This window comes from Arabidopsis lyrata (assembly GCF_000004255.2).
Source record: "Arabidopsis lyrata subsp. lyrata unplaced genomic scaffold ARALYscaffold_4, whole genome shotgun sequence".
Classification (NCBI taxonomy): Eukaryota; Viridiplantae; Streptophyta; class Magnoliopsida; order Brassicales; family Brassicaceae; genus Arabidopsis; species Arabidopsis lyrata.
The window spans coordinates 10,411,260-10,429,183 of NW_003302552.1; the positions used below are offsets into that span (position 1 = coordinate 10,411,260).

The 17,924-nt window shown below is 34.8% G+C and overlaps 4 protein-coding genes and 1 long non-coding RNA gene across 11 annotated transcripts; 3 read left to right on the forward strand and 2 right to left on the reverse strand.

Annotated features, from left to right (window-relative positions):
• Window positions 1–156: 156 nt before the first annotated feature.
• LOC9315086 lies at window positions 157–2,877 on the forward strand. 5 transcript variants are annotated; one of them, XM_021028004.1, is made up of 3 exons: window positions 157–326; window positions 475–564; window positions 848–2,877. In XM_021028004.1, the coding sequence occupies exon 3, from the start codon at window positions 850–852 to the stop codon at window positions 2,758–2,760; it is 1,911 nt and encodes a 636-aa protein (XP_020883663.1). In that variant the 5' UTR covers window positions 157–326; window positions 475–564; window positions 848–849; the 3' UTR covers window positions 2,761–2,877. The 5 variants fall into 5 exon arrangements, with proteins under 5 accessions (XP_020883663.1, XP_002879019.1, XP_020883661.1 ...); XM_002878973.2 differs by lacking the exon at window positions 475–564 and having other exon boundaries at window positions 827–2,877; XM_021028002.1 differs by lacking the exon at window positions 475–564.
• Window positions 2,862–5,431, reverse strand: LOC9315087 (4-diphosphocytidyl-2-C-methyl-D-erythritol kinase, chloroplastic). Its single transcript, XM_021028006.1, has 11 exons — window positions 5,236–5,431; window positions 4,908–5,003; window positions 4,750–4,818; window positions 4,556–4,660; window positions 4,390–4,446; window positions 4,106–4,306; window positions 3,871–3,963; window positions 3,690–3,789; window positions 3,459–3,558; window positions 3,170–3,255; window positions 2,862–3,094 (listed from the first exon to the last, which is right to left on the reverse strand). The coding sequence occupies exons 1-11, from the start codon at window positions 5,377–5,379 to the stop codon at window positions 2,994–2,996; spliced, it is 1,152 nt and encodes a 383-aa protein (XP_020883665.1). The 5' UTR covers window positions 5,380–5,431; the 3' UTR covers window positions 2,862–2,993.
• A 2,111-nt stretch (window positions 5,432–7,542) lies between these two features.
• Window positions 7,543–9,319, reverse strand: LOC9316914. Its single transcript, XM_002880801.2, has one exon. The coding sequence runs from the start codon at window positions 8,928–8,930 to the stop codon at window positions 8,058–8,060; it is 873 nt and encodes a 290-aa protein (XP_002880847.1). The 5' UTR covers window positions 8,931–9,319; the 3' UTR covers window positions 7,543–8,057.
• Window positions 9,320–12,778: 3,459 nt separating this feature from the next.
• On the forward strand, window positions 12,779–15,066 carry LOC110228916. 3 transcript variants are annotated; one of them, XR_002332416.1, is made up of 4 exons: window positions 12,779–13,438; window positions 13,515–13,612; window positions 14,351–14,418; window positions 14,629–15,066. It is a non-coding gene; the product is annotated as an uncharacterized LOC110228916 (long non-coding RNA). The 3 variants fall into 3 exon arrangements; XR_002332415.1 differs by having other exon boundaries at window positions 12,783–13,225; XR_002332417.1 differs by having other exon boundaries at window positions 12,784–13,225; window positions 13,520–13,612.
• A 515-nt stretch (window positions 15,067–15,581) lies between these two features.
• LOC110228888 lies at window positions 15,582–17,248 on the forward strand. Its single transcript, XM_021027164.1, has 3 exons — window positions 15,582–16,407; window positions 16,488–17,066; window positions 17,158–17,248. Exons 1-3 carry the CDS (start codon window positions 15,586–15,588, stop codon window positions 17,170–17,172), a joined length of 1,416 nt encoding a protein of 471 aa, XP_020882823.1. The 5' UTR covers window positions 15,582–15,585; the 3' UTR covers window positions 17,173–17,248.
• Window positions 17,249–17,924: the final 676 nt, after the last annotated feature.

The following is a 17,924-nucleotide window of genomic DNA, read 5'->3' on the forward strand; positions in this document are numbered from 1 at the left end:
GACCACTTCCTAGGATAGTGATGATTATTGTCTAATACAAATTTCATACTAGTTTAGTTAGTTAATTAATAAAAGAAGAGTTGAAAAAAAAAAACACACACACACAGGAAAGAAGTCAGTGACATTCGTTACATATCCATTGGCCTTTACATATTCACCCAAAAAAAAAAAAAAAACTCCTTCCATTTTCCCTTTTTCTCTCCCAACAAAAACCCTAAAAAATCATCTCTCTCTGCAGATTCAGTTTCTCGCCATCGACGACGACAAAACCACATATCTTCCTTATCGATCTCCAATCATCATCTTCTTCTTCTTCCCAACAACAGGTCCAGCTTCTTCTCTCTGTTTCTCTTCGATTACTCTCGATTTCCGTACGCTTTCGTCTCAATTCGTGATTTGTATTCGTTTTATCGTCCTCGTGGTTTCGTCAATTTCGCAAAATTCTGGAATCTTCTCGGATATTTCGTCAATTAGCTTCCATGTGTAGAAGAATCAGAAGCTTTGGGCTATGTCGGTCAATTTCCCAAATTTTCTACCTAATTCACTTTCTCTGGCTCTGTCTTTGTAAGAATTCATCGTTTTGTTGATAGAAATTTCAACGTCAGTCACTGGAATTGGCCTAGAATAAAAGCTAACAGATGAGTCTCTCTATAGAAGACTGAATTTGCTAATTTCTCTGAAAAAAGTATCAATTCACTATTTTATTAACCTAATTGGTAGTTGTTGTATCTAATATATGTGTTGTAGTTCTTAAGGTGCTAAAGAAATCTTATATTAGATTTTCGAGTTTCAAATTAACTATTTGCTCATTTCTTGATATGTTTAGGGGTATTGATGTTCTTTGCAGAGATGTCTCCAGCAACAAAGTCAAAGTCTAAGGATAAAAAAACTGGAAAAGAAGCTCAAAAGGCATCACCAAAGCCTACACTTTCGGTTAATGGGAATAGCAGCTTAGCAGCTAGTGCTTATAATCCTCTTCTAGGAACATTTCAAGCTCTCGATTCAGTCTCGATAGCTTCTGTTTCACCGCTACAGTATGGTCGTTTCCGGAGTATAGATGACGCAGATGTAAATGGGATTGAGTCTGATTCTGTTTCAAACAATGGTAGCTGCTCGGGCGAGTCGGAAGATCACAAGGAGAAAACAACTAGTCTGCCCCTCAAGCAGGAGGTGATACCAGGTGCAGACAATGACAAGCGAGAAAAAGTTCGTCAAAAGAATGAGAGAAAACATCAACGCCAGAAGGAGAGGAGGGCTCAGGAGTTGTATGAGAAGTGTAGCACATATCTCATTTCTAGAAAGCTTGAAGCCCGTATACAGCAACTTGTAGCAATGGGAATATCTCAAGAGCATGCAACAACAGCATTGATGATGAATGATGGCAAAGTAGAGCAATCTGTTCATTGGTTGTTTGACAGGGGTGAGGAAGAAATAGAGAAGCAAAGCGTTCAGAGTCCTGGGAATTTGAAAATAGACATAACAGAAGAACTAGCTAGGATTACACAAATGGAACTACAACTTAAGTGTACAAGGCAGGAAATAGAGCGTGCGGTTGTTCAAGCCGAGGGTGATTTGGACAGAGCAGAAGAAGTCTTGAAAGGCACAAAGTATGAAGAGTTTTCTGTGCCAGTGAAACTAGAAGAATCTGGTGATTCTCTTACACCCAGTAATGGTAAACTTATAGTAGGAATAGGTTATCAGAATTCAGATGCAGAAAGGCTAGAAATTCCGTCACCTGGCTTACATCCAACAAGAGATGACAAGAACTTTAACTATACAAAATCACCCTCCACAGCGGAATCCGTGAACAAAATGATGGCTCAGCCTATGAAACGATCCGAACTGAAGTTAGATTGGCCAAAACCTCAGCAATCTGCTGCTTTGGCTGATAAAAAGTGGCCAAGCACAGGACAGGTTCCTTCTGCTTCTTACTCTTTGCCATCATCGCCATCGCCGTCACCTCAGCCTGCTGCGAGGGTTGAAGCTCGCTATTTAGCTAGTGGAAATGAATTTAAGAACCCCCAGCAGCAGCAGCAGCCAGCAAATAGAGAATCAGTCATGGTGATGAGGCAGCGGCCACAAGTTGTAAGCTCAAATCCTGTTCCAACCTCAAGCATGAGCGCACCCCCTACCAGTTGGCATCCTACAGCTAGCATAGAGGTAATGAAGTCAAATGGGTTCATGCAAACACATAATATCCCTAGTGCGCGAAGCCCGAGTCCAAACCATCTGAATCCAAATCAGATCTACCAGCAACTTCAGTATCAAAACCAGAAGCGATTTACTAACAACAACCAAGTGGATCCACATGGTAGTATGGCCAGAGGGAATGGCGGGTCATGGACCAGAAACACAGCATCGTCTCCGCCCATATCTGCTGCGTCTTCACTGGGATTATTCTCTGCGGTTGGTTCAGCCGGAACATCAGGTGCATCCTCACCAGTAGATTGGATCTCTGGCGGTTCAGTGGACTACACAAGCATAGACTGGAGTCTAGATCAAGGTTTATCCCAAAATAGTAGAAACTGGTCAGGGTCAAAGAGCAGCAGCCACATATATGATGCAAACATGAGCCGGTACAGTCCAAATGGTTCCATGGGAGGTAGAGTCAACAACAGCAACAGTGTATCTATGGAGAATGCGGGTCTTAGTGTTGTCGTGGAAACACAACAAGCAGCTACCTCTCAAGATTGGACTTCACCATTTGAAGGAAAAGATATATTTAGCTTGTCTAGACAATATGTGTCTCCTTCTCTGTAAGAGCAGAGGAGTTACATATGGAAATGAAAGTAATAAAACAAGAAAAAAAGACAAGAAAATGAATGGTTTCATGACTTATGTGTGGTTGCTTCTCTCTTTAATTATTATTCGTGAATATGTCTTCCTTTTAAATTATATTTAAAGCATCTTCTCCTTTAAGTTGACCACTCTTTGAAACAAAAATAGTAAAAACCTTCAAATCAATCCTCTAAAAATTACATCTTTGTAACATCTCATTGGAAATCCATGCGAGATTCAGAGGATGAGGTAGTAGCATTTGCAGAAGCAGGTTCTTTGTACCATTCATTAGCCTCACGAGTCATAAAGTTTGCTTCTGCAACATGTTTACTTTGGATTAGTGTCTTACATGTATAAAATTCAGAAGAGAGAAACCACTAGAAGAGCTTACCAGACAAGAACACGTTCTTGTATTCTTCATCATCGTATATAAATTGCGGAGGATCTGGTGTACCGATACCGACAATTGTGCTTCCACTGTTATGCATTCATCCCACAAAAAATAGCACAACTACTCAGCTCATTTATAATCTCTTATTCCAGTAAACGGTACTCAGCTCATTATATATGATCTTGTACTAGCTTGTTAAGATGCATTTGAGCTCCTATGCAATGCACACTATTTTGTGAAGTTTCTCGATAAAGTGGCAATAACAAAAATAATTGTAGAAAAGGCATACCTCCCAGACATAAATACGGCATCATATTCCCCACGCCCAGATGCTATTATCCGTTGCTTCAAGCGTTTTAGAGAAGGAAGAACTGAAAACGCTGGCGGTTCTGGAATAGTCAAAAAGTGTAGAGAATGTAAGTCCTAGACGGAAGAACTGAAAACGCTGAATCTTGAAATTTAAAGATGTTATCTTCTTGGGAAAGGAAGGGAGGTGTGACAATATGCATATAGATAGTACCCAAATCGTTTACGCAAATGCTTTGAGATACACCATTGCTGGTCACATTCTTTAGTAATGTCAAGGGATTAATGTTGCTCGTCTGATCTAGACTAAGACGCTGAAAAATAAAAGCTTCAGTCACAAAATCCTAAAAAGCTTCTAGAAATAAAAAATATCCATAATCGGTTTCAGTGATTACTTTGTACACTTCAGCAGTGGAACATGCTTCTCGGGGCTTTATGAGTACCATCGGAAGATCAAGAGGAAAAGGTGGAGGAAGGTCTTGGACAATCTGCATTAGCCTTTAGATTAGAATTCAGCAAAATAAGCTGTATCATGTTTACAACCCCCAAAGCCCACAATTAATATGGATGTAAGAGAACTGAATCAGAACAAGGATTTGCAAAGAAGTGAAAACTCTAAGCAAAACATACCTCACCTCTCCCGGTACAATAGGCTGCTCCATGGGAGAAGAAGAAAGGAATATCTGACCCAATTTCACTTGACCAATCCTGGAGTTCCTTCTCAGTGACAAGACCTCCATTGAGCTGATTTGCCGCCCAAAGTGCAGTTGCAGCATTACTACTTCCACCACCGAGTCCAGCACCGGTAGGCACCTTCTTGTCTAAATGAATCTTTACATATCAAGACAGACTATAAGTTCAAACCTTCACAATGAAAAGTAGTAAAAGAAATCATTGGAGTATAGTGTTATTACCCAGAAGAATCTGTCACTACCAGTTTTCTTCCTGTAAAGGTTAAGTGCTTTTATAATCTGCATAGTAGGAAGTTGCAACAACACATACCAGAAGGATTAGAATAATGCTTCACCCACAGGCCACAGGGGATAATCTATTCAATAGAATAACGAAAAATCGTCTCACCAGATTTCTCCCATCAACAGGGACTCCTTGAACGTTAGTAGACAGACAATCTTTGGATTTCGATGGTGACAATGAGAATTTAATAGTATCTCCTAAGCTAATCACCTAATCAAATGCAGAAACATAACACTGGAGACATCAAGAGACAATGAGAAATATAGCAAAGCTTAAACTCCTGAGAGGAAGAAACTTACATGAAACAATGAGGCTAAATCATGAAACCCATCTTCTCGCTTTCCGGTTATCCTCAAGAAAACATTAATCTACACAGTAAAAGACATGCCAATGATTCTTAGTGTAAAAACCAAGAGACTTGGTCAAGAAAATATAGATAAAGGAAGTGTCTTTAAACCTTGCAAGGAGAGAAGAGCTTAAGCCTAGACAAAGGAGCTTCTTTGTCAACATCATCACCAATCTTATTAAGCCTCTCATCAGGATCAAACACTATCTAACAATAACAATGACCCATCCACAACCATCAAGCTCAAATTGTGAATTCAAAACAATAAAAAACAAGAGCTAAGATCGAAAGTTGAAGGAAAAAGAAGGAGTCATTTTTGCCAAAATTGATTCCAAGTTATTCAATTTGATCGAGAACCCATCATAAATCAATAGGAGTAGAATAAAAATCAATCCTTTCAAGGAAGATTTCTGGGAATTTGGGGAGGAGATTGGATTACCTCTACTTGCTTTCTGGAAGCTTTGACGGAAAAGCTCAAAAGGGGTCGAAGAAGCTTCGGAGAAAATGAAGAAGAAGAAGTATTTTTGAAAGAAGAGTGAGTGAAGTTGAGAGTTGAGATAAATGGAGGAGAAGCCGTTGCCATTGTTGTTTCTTCCTACCTGATTTTTCCTCTTTGATCGGATATGTAACCTTTTTTTTTTATAAACGAATCAGCCTGTCAATTAAACCAAAATAAGGGGAAAAGAAAAGGGAATTGGCCCAAGTTTGGCCTAAAAAAAAGAGAGAAATTGGCCCAATAGCACATTTTTTCATCTTTATGACATTTGGTCACTTAAGGTAGACATTTCAACAGTAAAACCTCTATAAATTAATAATATTGGGACCAGAAAATTTTATTAATTTAGAGAAGTATTAATTTATCGATATATTGAAAGATTTTCCTAATTTTGTAATTTCTTAAAAAATTTCTATCTAAAATTTTTTTTTTTCTTTATAAGCAATATCTTTTTTAAACCAATTGCAAGTAGAGAACCAATTATTAAGTTTAAAAAACAACCCAAACTTTTTTTCGAATAATAGAGTCATATTTCATTAATTTTTTTACATATAATATTTTAAATATATATCATAGTAATTCAAATATGACATATATAAATTTATATCATATATATATATAAAGTTAAATATACATATATATATATATATATATATATATTGATAAGTTTATATAATTATTAATTTATAATATAGATGGGACCATATGTTTACAAGAAATTTTCAAAAAAATTATTATCTTATTAATTTATCGATTTATGTCATATTTTACATTGGTCCCAACTCGGGACCGAAAGAATTTATTATTTTAAAGAGGTTATTAATTTATAGAGTATTAATTAATAGAGGTTTTATTGTACAATACTATCCTTTACCAATTTGCCCTAATATCTTTCTCTAATTAGGCCACCTCCATCGGTCGTATTTTCACGGTATATGAGTCGTGAAAGTATTTGCTCAGACGAAAAGACTCGAGTCGATCAAGCTCGACGATCGAAGTATTTGCTTCGTTGGTTCCAACAGTGGTAGCTGCGAGGAAAAGAGTCATATTGTCCATTGCATGCATGAAAATTGGGTTCCTTTTACATAGACTTCCAAAACTCGAATAGGCCAACCTAAATCATGCGTACCTAAATCGGAGCGCTTACTGATTTTGCCTTGCAAAAAAATAATGATCCACTCTAGTATTTTTTCCACTTCTTGTTTTATATTACGACAACTAACCAGGCCCGGCCCTAGACAGATTTTAACAAAACATTTGTATTGAGCCTCAAATTTCCGAGGCCCCTTTTGTGAGTTTTTTTTTTTTGTTAAGACCCACAATTAGTAAAATAGGCCTCAAAATTAGTAAAATAGATCTCAAAATTAACAAAAAAAACCCCAAGAAGGCCTCATAATTAGTAAAAATCTTATAATTAGCAAACAATGTCCAAAAATTAAGAAAAAATGTTAAATTAAAATTATAAATGTCCCATAATTAGCAAAAAAAAACTTTTTTTAGCAGTTTTTACTTATTTAAAAGGCCTCAAATTTTTTTTTCGTATTCGGCCTCGGATTTTACCGGACCGGCCCTGCAACTAACTGACAATTTAATCATGAGACGTGCAAGGGTATAGGTGCTAGCTTGCAGAATCCGTACTAGTGGCAATGTCTTTTTGTAGAGGGTCTATATAGTAATTTCCATGTTTTTTTGTCTTTCCTATGATTAGGAAACAAATCCTATTGTTTTTATCACGTGTGAACAAAAATATATTATTTTATATTCGTTTGTGTCACGTGTGAATAAATATTTTATTTTAAAACTTAATGTTTGACTAGTGCAATATTTAGAAGAAAATCTTTTCAACTCAATTCTTTAGATCACATACCTTTTTTTGTTGTTTTTTTTGCACCTAGATCCCATAGTATAAAATAGTTTTTTCTTCTAGCATTTTGAAGTAGAAGCCTTTTTTCTAGAAAATAAAATTGTCTTTGATAAGAAAAAAAAAAAATTACTCTCTTAGTGTGGAACCAGAAAAATAGGGTAGAAAAACAATTTTCTTCTAAATGGTGTATCGGTTACTTTGTTAGACGCTTAGATATATTTGAGAAGATTTTGTTCACTATGTATAGAAAATATGTTTTCATTTTGAATAAGATAAGATATTAAAAAGATTTTGCATTTAGTTACTATGGCATTTGAAATATTGTTTTTACAAATTTATAGTTGTTTGAATTTATACTTACTAATTAATATAGGTAAAATTACTAAATTATATTTTTGACATCTTAACAATAATATTTAGTTACTATCTCTAAGTTTGCACCCAAATTTTAATTATTCTATGACACTGATATTGATACCTTTACATGTGAAAAGTTGAGATGCATATGGAATATCCGTATAGATTATCATATGGTGATGCATATGAACTACTCGATCTACGAAAATTCTCACAACTTGAAATCTTTTTTTTTTGAAATTTTGATTACAACTTGAAATCTCAAACCTTGTTTATGAATTTATTCAGTAGATAAAAGTAACAACTTGATTCTAGCCACACAAAAGTCACAAACTTAAAGAGAAATTGACCAGAAAAGGACTAGCTAGAAGAAAAAGACCAATGAAATATAACTAGAACCAAACAAGGATTTCATTATGTACAAAAGCCTATGTAGGAGATGATAAGACATGCATATATAGATGTAAATTCATTGAGCAACATGTTAAAACTTGAATCTTACTTAATCTACTCCATTCCATCCAAATCGAACTGCGAAACCAAACTAGTTCCAACAGGAATCAGGATGATCTTCATGGTAAGGAGGCTGATTGAGATCAAACCCTAATGACCTCTTATCTTCATCTCGAGGACTATTCACCTTCATCTTTATATTCATATCTACAATTAAACTCTTCTTATCATCCATTCCACCATCACCTAAAACTTCATCTTTTCCTTTGTCATCTTTGTAGCAACTCGGACTTCTTACCTCGGATTTGGGTGATTCCATAGCTTTCTTTATCCCAGCCCAATAATTGCTTGAAGCGTAAGAGAGCATCATTAGAATGCAAGCAGCTTCTTGAACATCCTCGGGTACATCATCACTCATCATGATGGATCTACTCATCGCATCCTCATCCTCATCATCATCAACATCATCATCATCACCGTAGCTTAGATTGAACTTCTCCGGTGGAGGAGGAGGTCGTATCCCTTTCCAACTCCGGTCAGGATGTCTCCTCATATGTCCAAACAAAGAGTGCATTGTTTGAAACTCTTTTCCACAAAGACAACACCTAATCTTACCTTCCACGTCAGCCCTAATCAGATCTATCTCTTTCTCCTTCTCTTTCTTCAACAAACCAATCTTTCTCTTCTTCTTCATGATCTTCATCCTCGTCTTCTTCATCTTTCCTTTGATATTGTACTCGGTGGAGTGGATCCTCACGTGACCACCATAAGCCTTACCAGAGCTAAACTGCTTCTCACAAATCACACAAAAGTGCTTCCTCAGCGGCTGAGGAGACTCATCTTCATCTTCACTTCTTTCTTCCGGTAACTTCACCTTAACCCGGAGTTTTGTCCGGTGAAACTCTTCAGATTCCGATGAAGAAGAAGAATCATCATCATCATAAAGGTCTCTTGTTCTCTTCATGATCTTCTTTACTCTTTTACTTCTATGGAGAAGAAAGTAATGTTATTTACTTTTTTTTTTTTTTCTTTTGTTGAGAGTATTAAGAAAGGTTATTTACTTGCATTTGGCTTATGGAAACAATAAAATCTGAGCGAGATTCACGCAAAGATTTTATGACTAATGGTATTCTTTCTCTCTTCTATGTATGACTATGAGGAGAGTAGGGATTTGTAGAGATTGTGAAGCCTAATTAATTGTGATTAGCCAAAAGGAGAGAGAGAAGAGGTCGGATAAGAAGATTTCACAGTTTTCATTTGCATTTATCTTTAGACCCCATATTAGGTAAAATAACTATTTACCTATTTTGGATGTCAAATTTATTAATGAATAATGACCAAAATGTTTTCCTTTTTTCTTGGTCGTCCTTAACTTTTTTATTCTTTTTTTATAAATGTATAATATAATCAATCAATTGTCGTATTAGAAATGTTTTAGATTTAAACGATACAAATTTTGAGAACACGGTATGTTTTGATACAACAAATTTACTTTGTTACAAACTACGTTACACGGAAGCGGCACTGGAGCTTCGATTCCCGCTTCAGAATCGGAATCGGAATCGGGAGCGACCGGAATCGCTCGGAAGCGCAGCGGAATCGCGGTTCTGAAAAAGGACAATTTGGAAGCGTCGGTGAATCGCAGGATTCCGATTTGGAAGCGTTGAGAAAATGAAGTGGAAGCGACCAATGATATGGCCAAAGTCAAATGAATTGAATCTCTGAAAATGAAGTAGTATAGTTTCGAGTTTACTCGATAGAATTTAAATTTGAGAAAAGGGAGGAAGAAGAAACTATGGCGGACGGGCGACGGCTGAAAGTAAAACACAGAAGGAGCACTTAGGTTTTGATGACACGTGAATTTTTTATTAGGTTTTTATTTATGAATTTAGTTTTAATTAAATCTGCATTTTAGGGAATAAAGATACATAAGGGAAGTATTTCTTATTTGGTGTGAGAAACTAATTTATTCTAAAATTATTTATTCTAGTATGATTTTATGTTTTAAACTAATTTATTCTAAAATTATTTTTTATCATTATTGTAATCTATGTTTTTCTAATATAATTTTATGTTTGGTATTTATATATATATATACGCTTCCAACACGTACCCGCTTCCTAAATTTTTACAAAAATACGCTTCCGCGTTTCCAAACGCTTCCGCTTCTGCGAACCCGCTTCCGATTCCATGCAGCTTAGGTTACAAATAGAATTGGGCTAGTATCAAAATAATCTATATATATAATGGGAGAGTTTTTCTCCTCTTAGGGTGTCCACATCATCACCAAATTAATATTATGGATCCCACTAATAATTATTTCAAAATATTTAATTTTATGGTTAATTACATCTCATTATCAAAGAAGTAATCATCAATTAATGCACAATTTTAAATAAAGGTTACTTGAATAATAATAACACAAGTGTAACATATATACATATAAAAAACTTAAAATTAATTTTTTTGTCAATATATAACTTAAAATGAACATAATCCCTAAATATTTAATTAAGAAATAAAAAAATAATTATGAAAATTTCATAGAAATACTAATGCTATTTAAGATGGACAAAAGGATTCTTAATGAAATTTATTATACAATTACAAACAAATAATAACTTATTAAAAATAAAAAAACGTTTAATAAGAAAACGTCAAATATAATTTAGGATGAACAAAAGAATTCAATTGAAATGGAAGACTATAAGAGTATTTTGTTTTTAATAATAAAAAGATATTCATATTTCATTGAAACATTAACTTTAAGAGATAATAATGAAGTGGAAGAAATTTATTTAAAATAATATTATTTTTATATTTAAAAAATAAATGGTTAAATGTTATAGTAAATGTATGATTGTATAAGATTTTTAAGATATAAGAAATAATTCATATTTAAAATTGAAAATTATATTTCAAGAGAGTAATAGTATAAATTCACATTGACGAAAAAATAGAAAGATTAATTGTATCTTAATATTAAATTATATTAAAATATAAGAATTAAAATAATATAATTATATCTATATTATTGTTTGCTTTCTAAATAAAAAGGTGAAGTTGCTTAAATATAGGTAATTAAGAATCTAAATAAATACTGTTGAAGAAATTTTAACAAATATATATCTTTCGTAAAATTATATTACGTTAAAGCGTGGAAACCATATAATTAATAAAAGAAAAATAAACTAAGAAGATGAAAATGAGGAAATAGTTTTGAATTAAGAATCAATTTAAAGTTTTATTATATGTAAGTGAGCATAGAAGATAAAAGAATAGTAGATGTTGGGTAGCGAAGTTTTATTATATGTAAGTGAGCATAGAAGATAAAAGAATAGTAGATGTTGGGTAGCGAACAAGTGCATTATAGAAGATGACGAAAAAATGTTTGAAGAGAAATTTAGTAATGCTTGAAGCATCAGATATATGTATGCATTATCGGATAGTTTGGTTTAGTAAACCAGACTATAAACCAGACTAACATATTCAACCTCGAGTTAAATCGTCGAGCCATGTAAGCGTAGTAGGATAGATAAGATAAAAACATTCATGATTTGGTCAAAACTTTCTTTAAGGTATGATGGTCTTGCTTCAATAGGTAAAATGTGCTCTCCAAACCTATTGAAACGGCATGAATATTACGTTTATACATTTTCATAAATTGATGTTCAAACTCAGCAAATTTACTTTTAGTATGAGGTACGAATATGTCAAAACATCACGACAAATATACTTACAAGATTTGTTTATGGAAATAACTCTCTTTTTGATAAAAGTTCATTGATGACTACCGAGACCGATTGATCTTATATAACTTTTGTTATTACGTGGTACCTACCAAATGTATTTTATAATTTCTATGTTGTATATTGTTTTGTAAAATAAGTATGAATATATATATATATATATATATATATATATATATATATAGTTTTTGAAATTCAAATGATTATGATTATTTTTAACATTTTGTATTGTAGCCAGTTAAAATTTGATGCGCGGGCGAGTAAATCTAGTTCTAATAATAGTGAAGTACACGAACTATATAGTGGTGTGTTTTATATAGCATTTATCAATATATTTATATCCCACAAAAGAAATCACCAACTATATATTTAAATACATTTTTAAGAAAATACACACAATATATATATATGAGAAAATGTGCTCAAATATACCTTAAAAGTGACTTAATTATTGAGATAACACCCCTGGAGAGGGGTCTTACTCAAATAACACTTAAAAGTTGCCAAAAGTCTTTTAAGCCTCTCTAACTATTTTATTTACATGTTTGCCATTTAGAATTAAAAAAAGAACCATTAATCGAGATTAACTAAGAAGAGTGAGAAAGTGGAAAAGAGTGTTTGTGTTTGGTTTTTGTGTCGGGAACAACGGTCGGGCCTGAGGGAGAAATTCCGGTAAGATATCCGGTTGTGTTTCAATTAATGAGTTTGAGTTGTTCTGCTATTATGTTAGCAAAAGTATCAAACTGCTATGATTTTATAGTAGAAATCGTTAATTGACTTACAGACGGATCTGTGTACAATTTGCGACGGCGAGGTTACGACGAAGATACGGCGGCGATTAACGGTGGCAAATGTGGTAAGAATTTCTTAGTAAACCCTTATATTAATTTTTGAGGGATTTGAAATAGTTAGCTGTTGGAATAATTTTAAACCTAATCGTTCTGTTTTGTGATTTATGTTCCGATGGGATAAAGAGGTGGATTGATTAGTTGATCAAACGAGTGAAGAAATGGGAGAAGAAGGTACACTACAAGAAAATTCCACATTAATAGCACAAGAAGATAGCTCATTTTTCCCAACTGCTATCAAAGATGAGTTGTAAATTTTGTTTTTCTATAACAGCTTTTAGTAAACGCTAAGATAGAAAATCCCTAAGCGGGAATATGAAATCATTTATTCCGCCTACACTAAACTAAAATAATTCACTATACCGCCAACACTTAAGACATATTTCCCCCTTTCACCCAAAAAATCATCTCTTTGTAACCTAATTCTCTCATCTTTCTCTTTGCCTCCTTCTCCTCGTTCTCCTTTCTCCTTTCTCCTTTCTCCTTTCTCCTTTCTCCTTTGGCTGTCTCTCCTTCATTCACTTCTCTTCCCTTCCAACAGTGCAAGCATCGACATCAGGTCCACCGTCGATTGTCAACTTTCTGGTCGCCAGTGATAGCTTGTTTTTGTTTCCAGTAATCTCCAACTCGCCGGTGAAGAAAACGCTCTCAAGTCCAGCTAGGTATCTCTCTCCTCTCCTCAATTTCCGATTGATCTATTAGGTTAGATTGTTTGATTTACTTCTCCATCTTCTCCGTCCTCTCTCACTCTCCTTCTCCGTCTTGCTCCTCTGTCTTATCTCTCTCTTCTTTGCTTTTTTTTTTCTTACCATCTTACCGTCTTTCTCCTTTGTCTTATCTCTCTCTTCTCCACCACAATATGGAATTTCTCCAAGGTAATTTCGTCGAACACTTGGTGTGCATACCTAAATGTTTTCGTCGAACACTTGTTTATTCTGGTTTTGTTCACAGGGAAGATTATTGCAATCTCCACAATTGCCCACCATTGAGAAGATCAGAGATTGAGTACTACGCAATGCTTGCTAAAGTTGGTGTTCACCATTATGGAAGTAAGTTAGTTTCTTCTTTAGCTCGTGTAGTTTTTAAGCTTCATTGTCCCCTTCTTTATATTTAGGTTCCATTGGGTATATTAACTGAGAATGTATTATCCTAAGTAGATGAAAGTGTAATAATCTGCCTCTATGGACCACTAAGCTGATTATGCAAGTATGATCCTAAGTAGAGTAGACTGTTGTGTTTAATTGACGTAAAGTGTTGATCTTTCGCAAGATCAGGAACTGCTTGAATTGATATTGTTATCTCTGTATGTGTTTCAAATTGATTGTTGTGTTGGTCTATGATTTCAGATTGCTAGAGTTTTAACTCTTATACAAAACTTTAACTTTATCTTGCTCTTTGATATAACCTGAAAGAGCATTTTAACTCATCATGTTGATGATTTCGATGTCCTTATGTTCTCTTGGTCCACAAAATCATGTCCTTATGTTCTCTTGGTATATATATATATATATAGACAAGAGCTGCTGATATTCTAAGTTGCTTATTAATTTCTCTAAGTTTTTTATCTTCTAAGAAGATGATGATTGTTAGTGACACTGAACAGATTGATGTACAACGTGGAGTATTTGTTGCTGGTCTTAAAGAAGAAATTGTTAATGACGCTGAACAGATTTTAATGTTTATAGATTCTGGATAAGCTTTTAAAGGCAAAGCTTTACTAAGAAGTATTTTTTTTCCTACATTTTTTATGTCTAATGTGTATTGACTTGGTCTTGTTCAATTAACAGTTAATAGGCACTTTGGCGAGACAAACATGAATGTTCATAGTAGCAGATCTCACACCATCTTCAGAATGGTATGCATAAGCTATCAACAGAACCTTCTAAATTTTAAAGTTTTTAATCTGATACAATCTCTATGGTGTGATAGGTGATTGAGAGTAGGGGAAAAGATAATAGTTTTTCAGATGCTATCCGCGTCTCAGTCTTTTCTTTAACTTATTTATATGCTACTTTTTCTTGGTAAGGTTTTATGTAGACTTACCTTAAGCGTTATTATTTTCAAGGGTGGAGGCAGGTCTTTTGCTAGAGAGACCATTGGAAGAGTTGCTCCTGAGCTTTGGCAAGAAAATTTTGAAGCAATTTGCAGAATTTGAGGTGTGTTTACTTTCAGTCCATGAACGTTGTTGACTGTATTGGTTTCATTTGCTTTGTTTTATTGTAAAACAGGTTAAGAGAGAGAGGATGGTTTCAAAGACTTGTTTTCGTCATGTGATAAGAATGTTGTGAGGCTTAGTTACGAGATAACACATTCCACGGGTATAAAGAAGCTAGTATAAGAAGATGATGATTTTGAAGGCGTTAAGAAGTTTTTTTATTTTCTCCTTAGGATGTTAGTTTTAGTTTGTTTAAGAATAGGCAGCATTTTAGTAATTAGTATAAGACTTATTAATATGATGTTATGTATGACTTGTTTGGTTAATGTAATAAAAGTTATATATATATATATATATGTGTTCAATTAAGTAAATTTTACAAAATTGGGTTCCAATATAAAATTTATTTTATAAATCAAATTAAATGTATTTAGCGAAAAAAAAATCTACGACATTATATAAAATAGCACTAAATTTGGTTTACAATAAAGTATATTATAGCGTTTGATTAGCGCAATAGTATGAAAATGCTATCGTATGTAGGCGTTTACCATAACATACCGAAAATGCTATCGTATGTGGGGGGTCTATAATAACTGGGGCAGAAACAGCGTTTATGAAAACGCTATGAATGACGTATTATAGCATTTCTGTCGTGTTAAGAATGTGGATTTTTCTTGTAGTGGTAACAAATTATGTATTTGAATTTGGCGGGGTTGATAATCTAATGATAGAAATATGGGATAGAGTTTCTTTGTACGTATATTTAGTAGAGTTACAAAAGAGAGACATAATGAAGTTGTACTTTGTGCAGTAATTGCGAAGAAGAGCTACCCCAAAAGACTTGATGCTGCATGGAAAGCACCAATGAAGGGAAGGAGCTTGCATATTAACTGCACCTTGGATAGTTTAGCAAGATTGAAAGAGAAGATTGGGGAAGATGCTTACTCTCAGATACGTGATCAGTCTAAAGTGGGAGTATTGTTGAAGCTTGCTGACAGTTCTTTTGTATGGTGGGCAAAGCTTGTGCATCACCTGTTAACTCATCAATTGGCAATTAGTAGGCCATATGAGATTTGGTGTCTCATTGAAGGGAGTCCAATAAGGTTTTCGCTTCATGAATATGAAGACATAACTGGTTTGAATTGTGCAGAAATTGATGTAGAGGACATAGTGGCGGTTGACCACAGAGAGTTTTGGGGAGATATAAAGGTGGCTGCAGAGAAGGGGCCGAACTGGAATGAGTTGGAGTCAGCATTAAAAAGTTGTAGGAGTTGGAGTTTAGAAAAGAGGAAGATGCTTGGTCTGTTGTTCGTGGTGCATGTAGGTATATTGGGGATATCTAGGTCAAGTAGGATTCCTTTGGACTATGCCAAGAGAGTGCTTGACACAGAGGCATTTGAGAGATTTCCATGGGGTCGAGTTGGATTTAAGGAGCTTATTACTTCAATAAAAGTTTTGAGTTATGATAGAACTTCATATGCTATCCATGGCTGTCCGCATGTCCTGAATATATGGGCATTTGACAGTATTCCACATCTTGTGAAATCACATGGGAACCAAGTACCGGATGATGGTGATGGCGATGAAGATGAACCAGAACCAGTGCCTCTCTTGCAATGGAATGGTGGTCGTCCAAGAATCTGTTTAAAAAATTTCTTTGAGACAGAGAAACTGAGAAAGAAGAAGGTATGTTTGTTCTCCTCAACTTTCATTACCCATATGTAGTCATAACAGTTAAATAGCTTATTTATGTCCTTCTCATGTAGATCAAGGTGCAGCATTTAGTGGTGAGGCCTGTGGAAGAGATTTATCCTGTTTGGCCTGGAGAGAATGCTGTGTATGGGGAAGGTGTAGGTGCTAATAAGCTGGTGGATAATCTCCTGCATGATATTATTAATGGTGGTTTAAAAGAAAGTGGTTTTGGTGACCCGGAGATTGGGAAGAAAACTGGAAAGAGGAAGAAGGAAGTGGACAGTGAGGATGATTTTGTTGACCCACCTAAGAAGAGAAAAGCAGAGACAGAGAAACGCATAAAGAAGATAGGTAATAGTGGGAAGCAATTAAGAGATGTGAGTGATGATAGTGGGGAAGAGGTTCTGGAGAAACAAGGAATGGAGAGACTTTTTAAGATGATAGGCAGTTTGTCTGAAGAAATGAAAACATTGAACACCAATTTCGTGGCTGGGCTTGAGAAAGTAGACCTAAAATGCGAAGGGCTGAAGAAGAGTGTGACAGATCTGCAGGATGATGTGGAGAAGCTGAGGAACAAGGCAGAAGAGAAGAATGATGAGATCGAAGAAGATTCTGCAAATGGTTCAGAAGAAGGCACAGGAACCAACTCTGAGGTATGATGGGTACATCCTCTATTTAATTAGGAAGCATATGAGGTAAATATACTCTCAAATTTTTCACAAAGAGCCTGTTTTATGTATGCAGAAAACCGCAAGTTAGTTGCTTTGGGAGTCACATTTTTCAAGCTTGTGTCTCTTTATTTACTTATGATTCTTGAACTCATTGTTTTAAAAAGCGAACTTGTAAAACATAATTGAGTGGTAAATGGAGACTTAAATGTTAGCATTTGTAATGGCCAAGTTTATGTCTGTTTTGTACTTCTGATTTCTGAATCCTGAACTCATTGTTTTTAAAAGTGAACTTGTAAAACAGAATTGGGTGCTTAATGGAGACTTAAATGTTAGCATTTTTAATGGTTATGTTTGTTTAATCTCACTAAATGTTTGTTGTCTAGATTATTGAACTACGTTTATTTAGTCATGGCATAAGCAGGAGAAGCAGACAAGGTTATCCCATTTCTGTAGTCGTCAGGAGGGAAAAGGAAAAGGGTAAGGGTAAAAGGAAAGCAGGTTCAAAGAAATCAAAGACAACAGAATGTGTTGACCCAACGAAGACGTCCAAGAAGTTGTTTATGGAGGAAGATTCAGGGAGCATGTCACCTTTGGTAAAGGATCCAAAAGGTGGGTTAATGCGTGACTCTGTAATACATAATCTGATTGGTGAAACGTCATCTCCTGCTAAACAATTCAAGCCCTTCTCTGAGGCTGATTGGGATAGAAGAGATACAGGATCTACAGCGGGAGTGATGACTAAGTCGATGTTGCATAAGAAGAATACTTCTCCCCTTGGCAGATGCATAAAAAAGGAACCACCATCACCCAAAAAGTCAAAGTTGACTCATTTATCTGAGA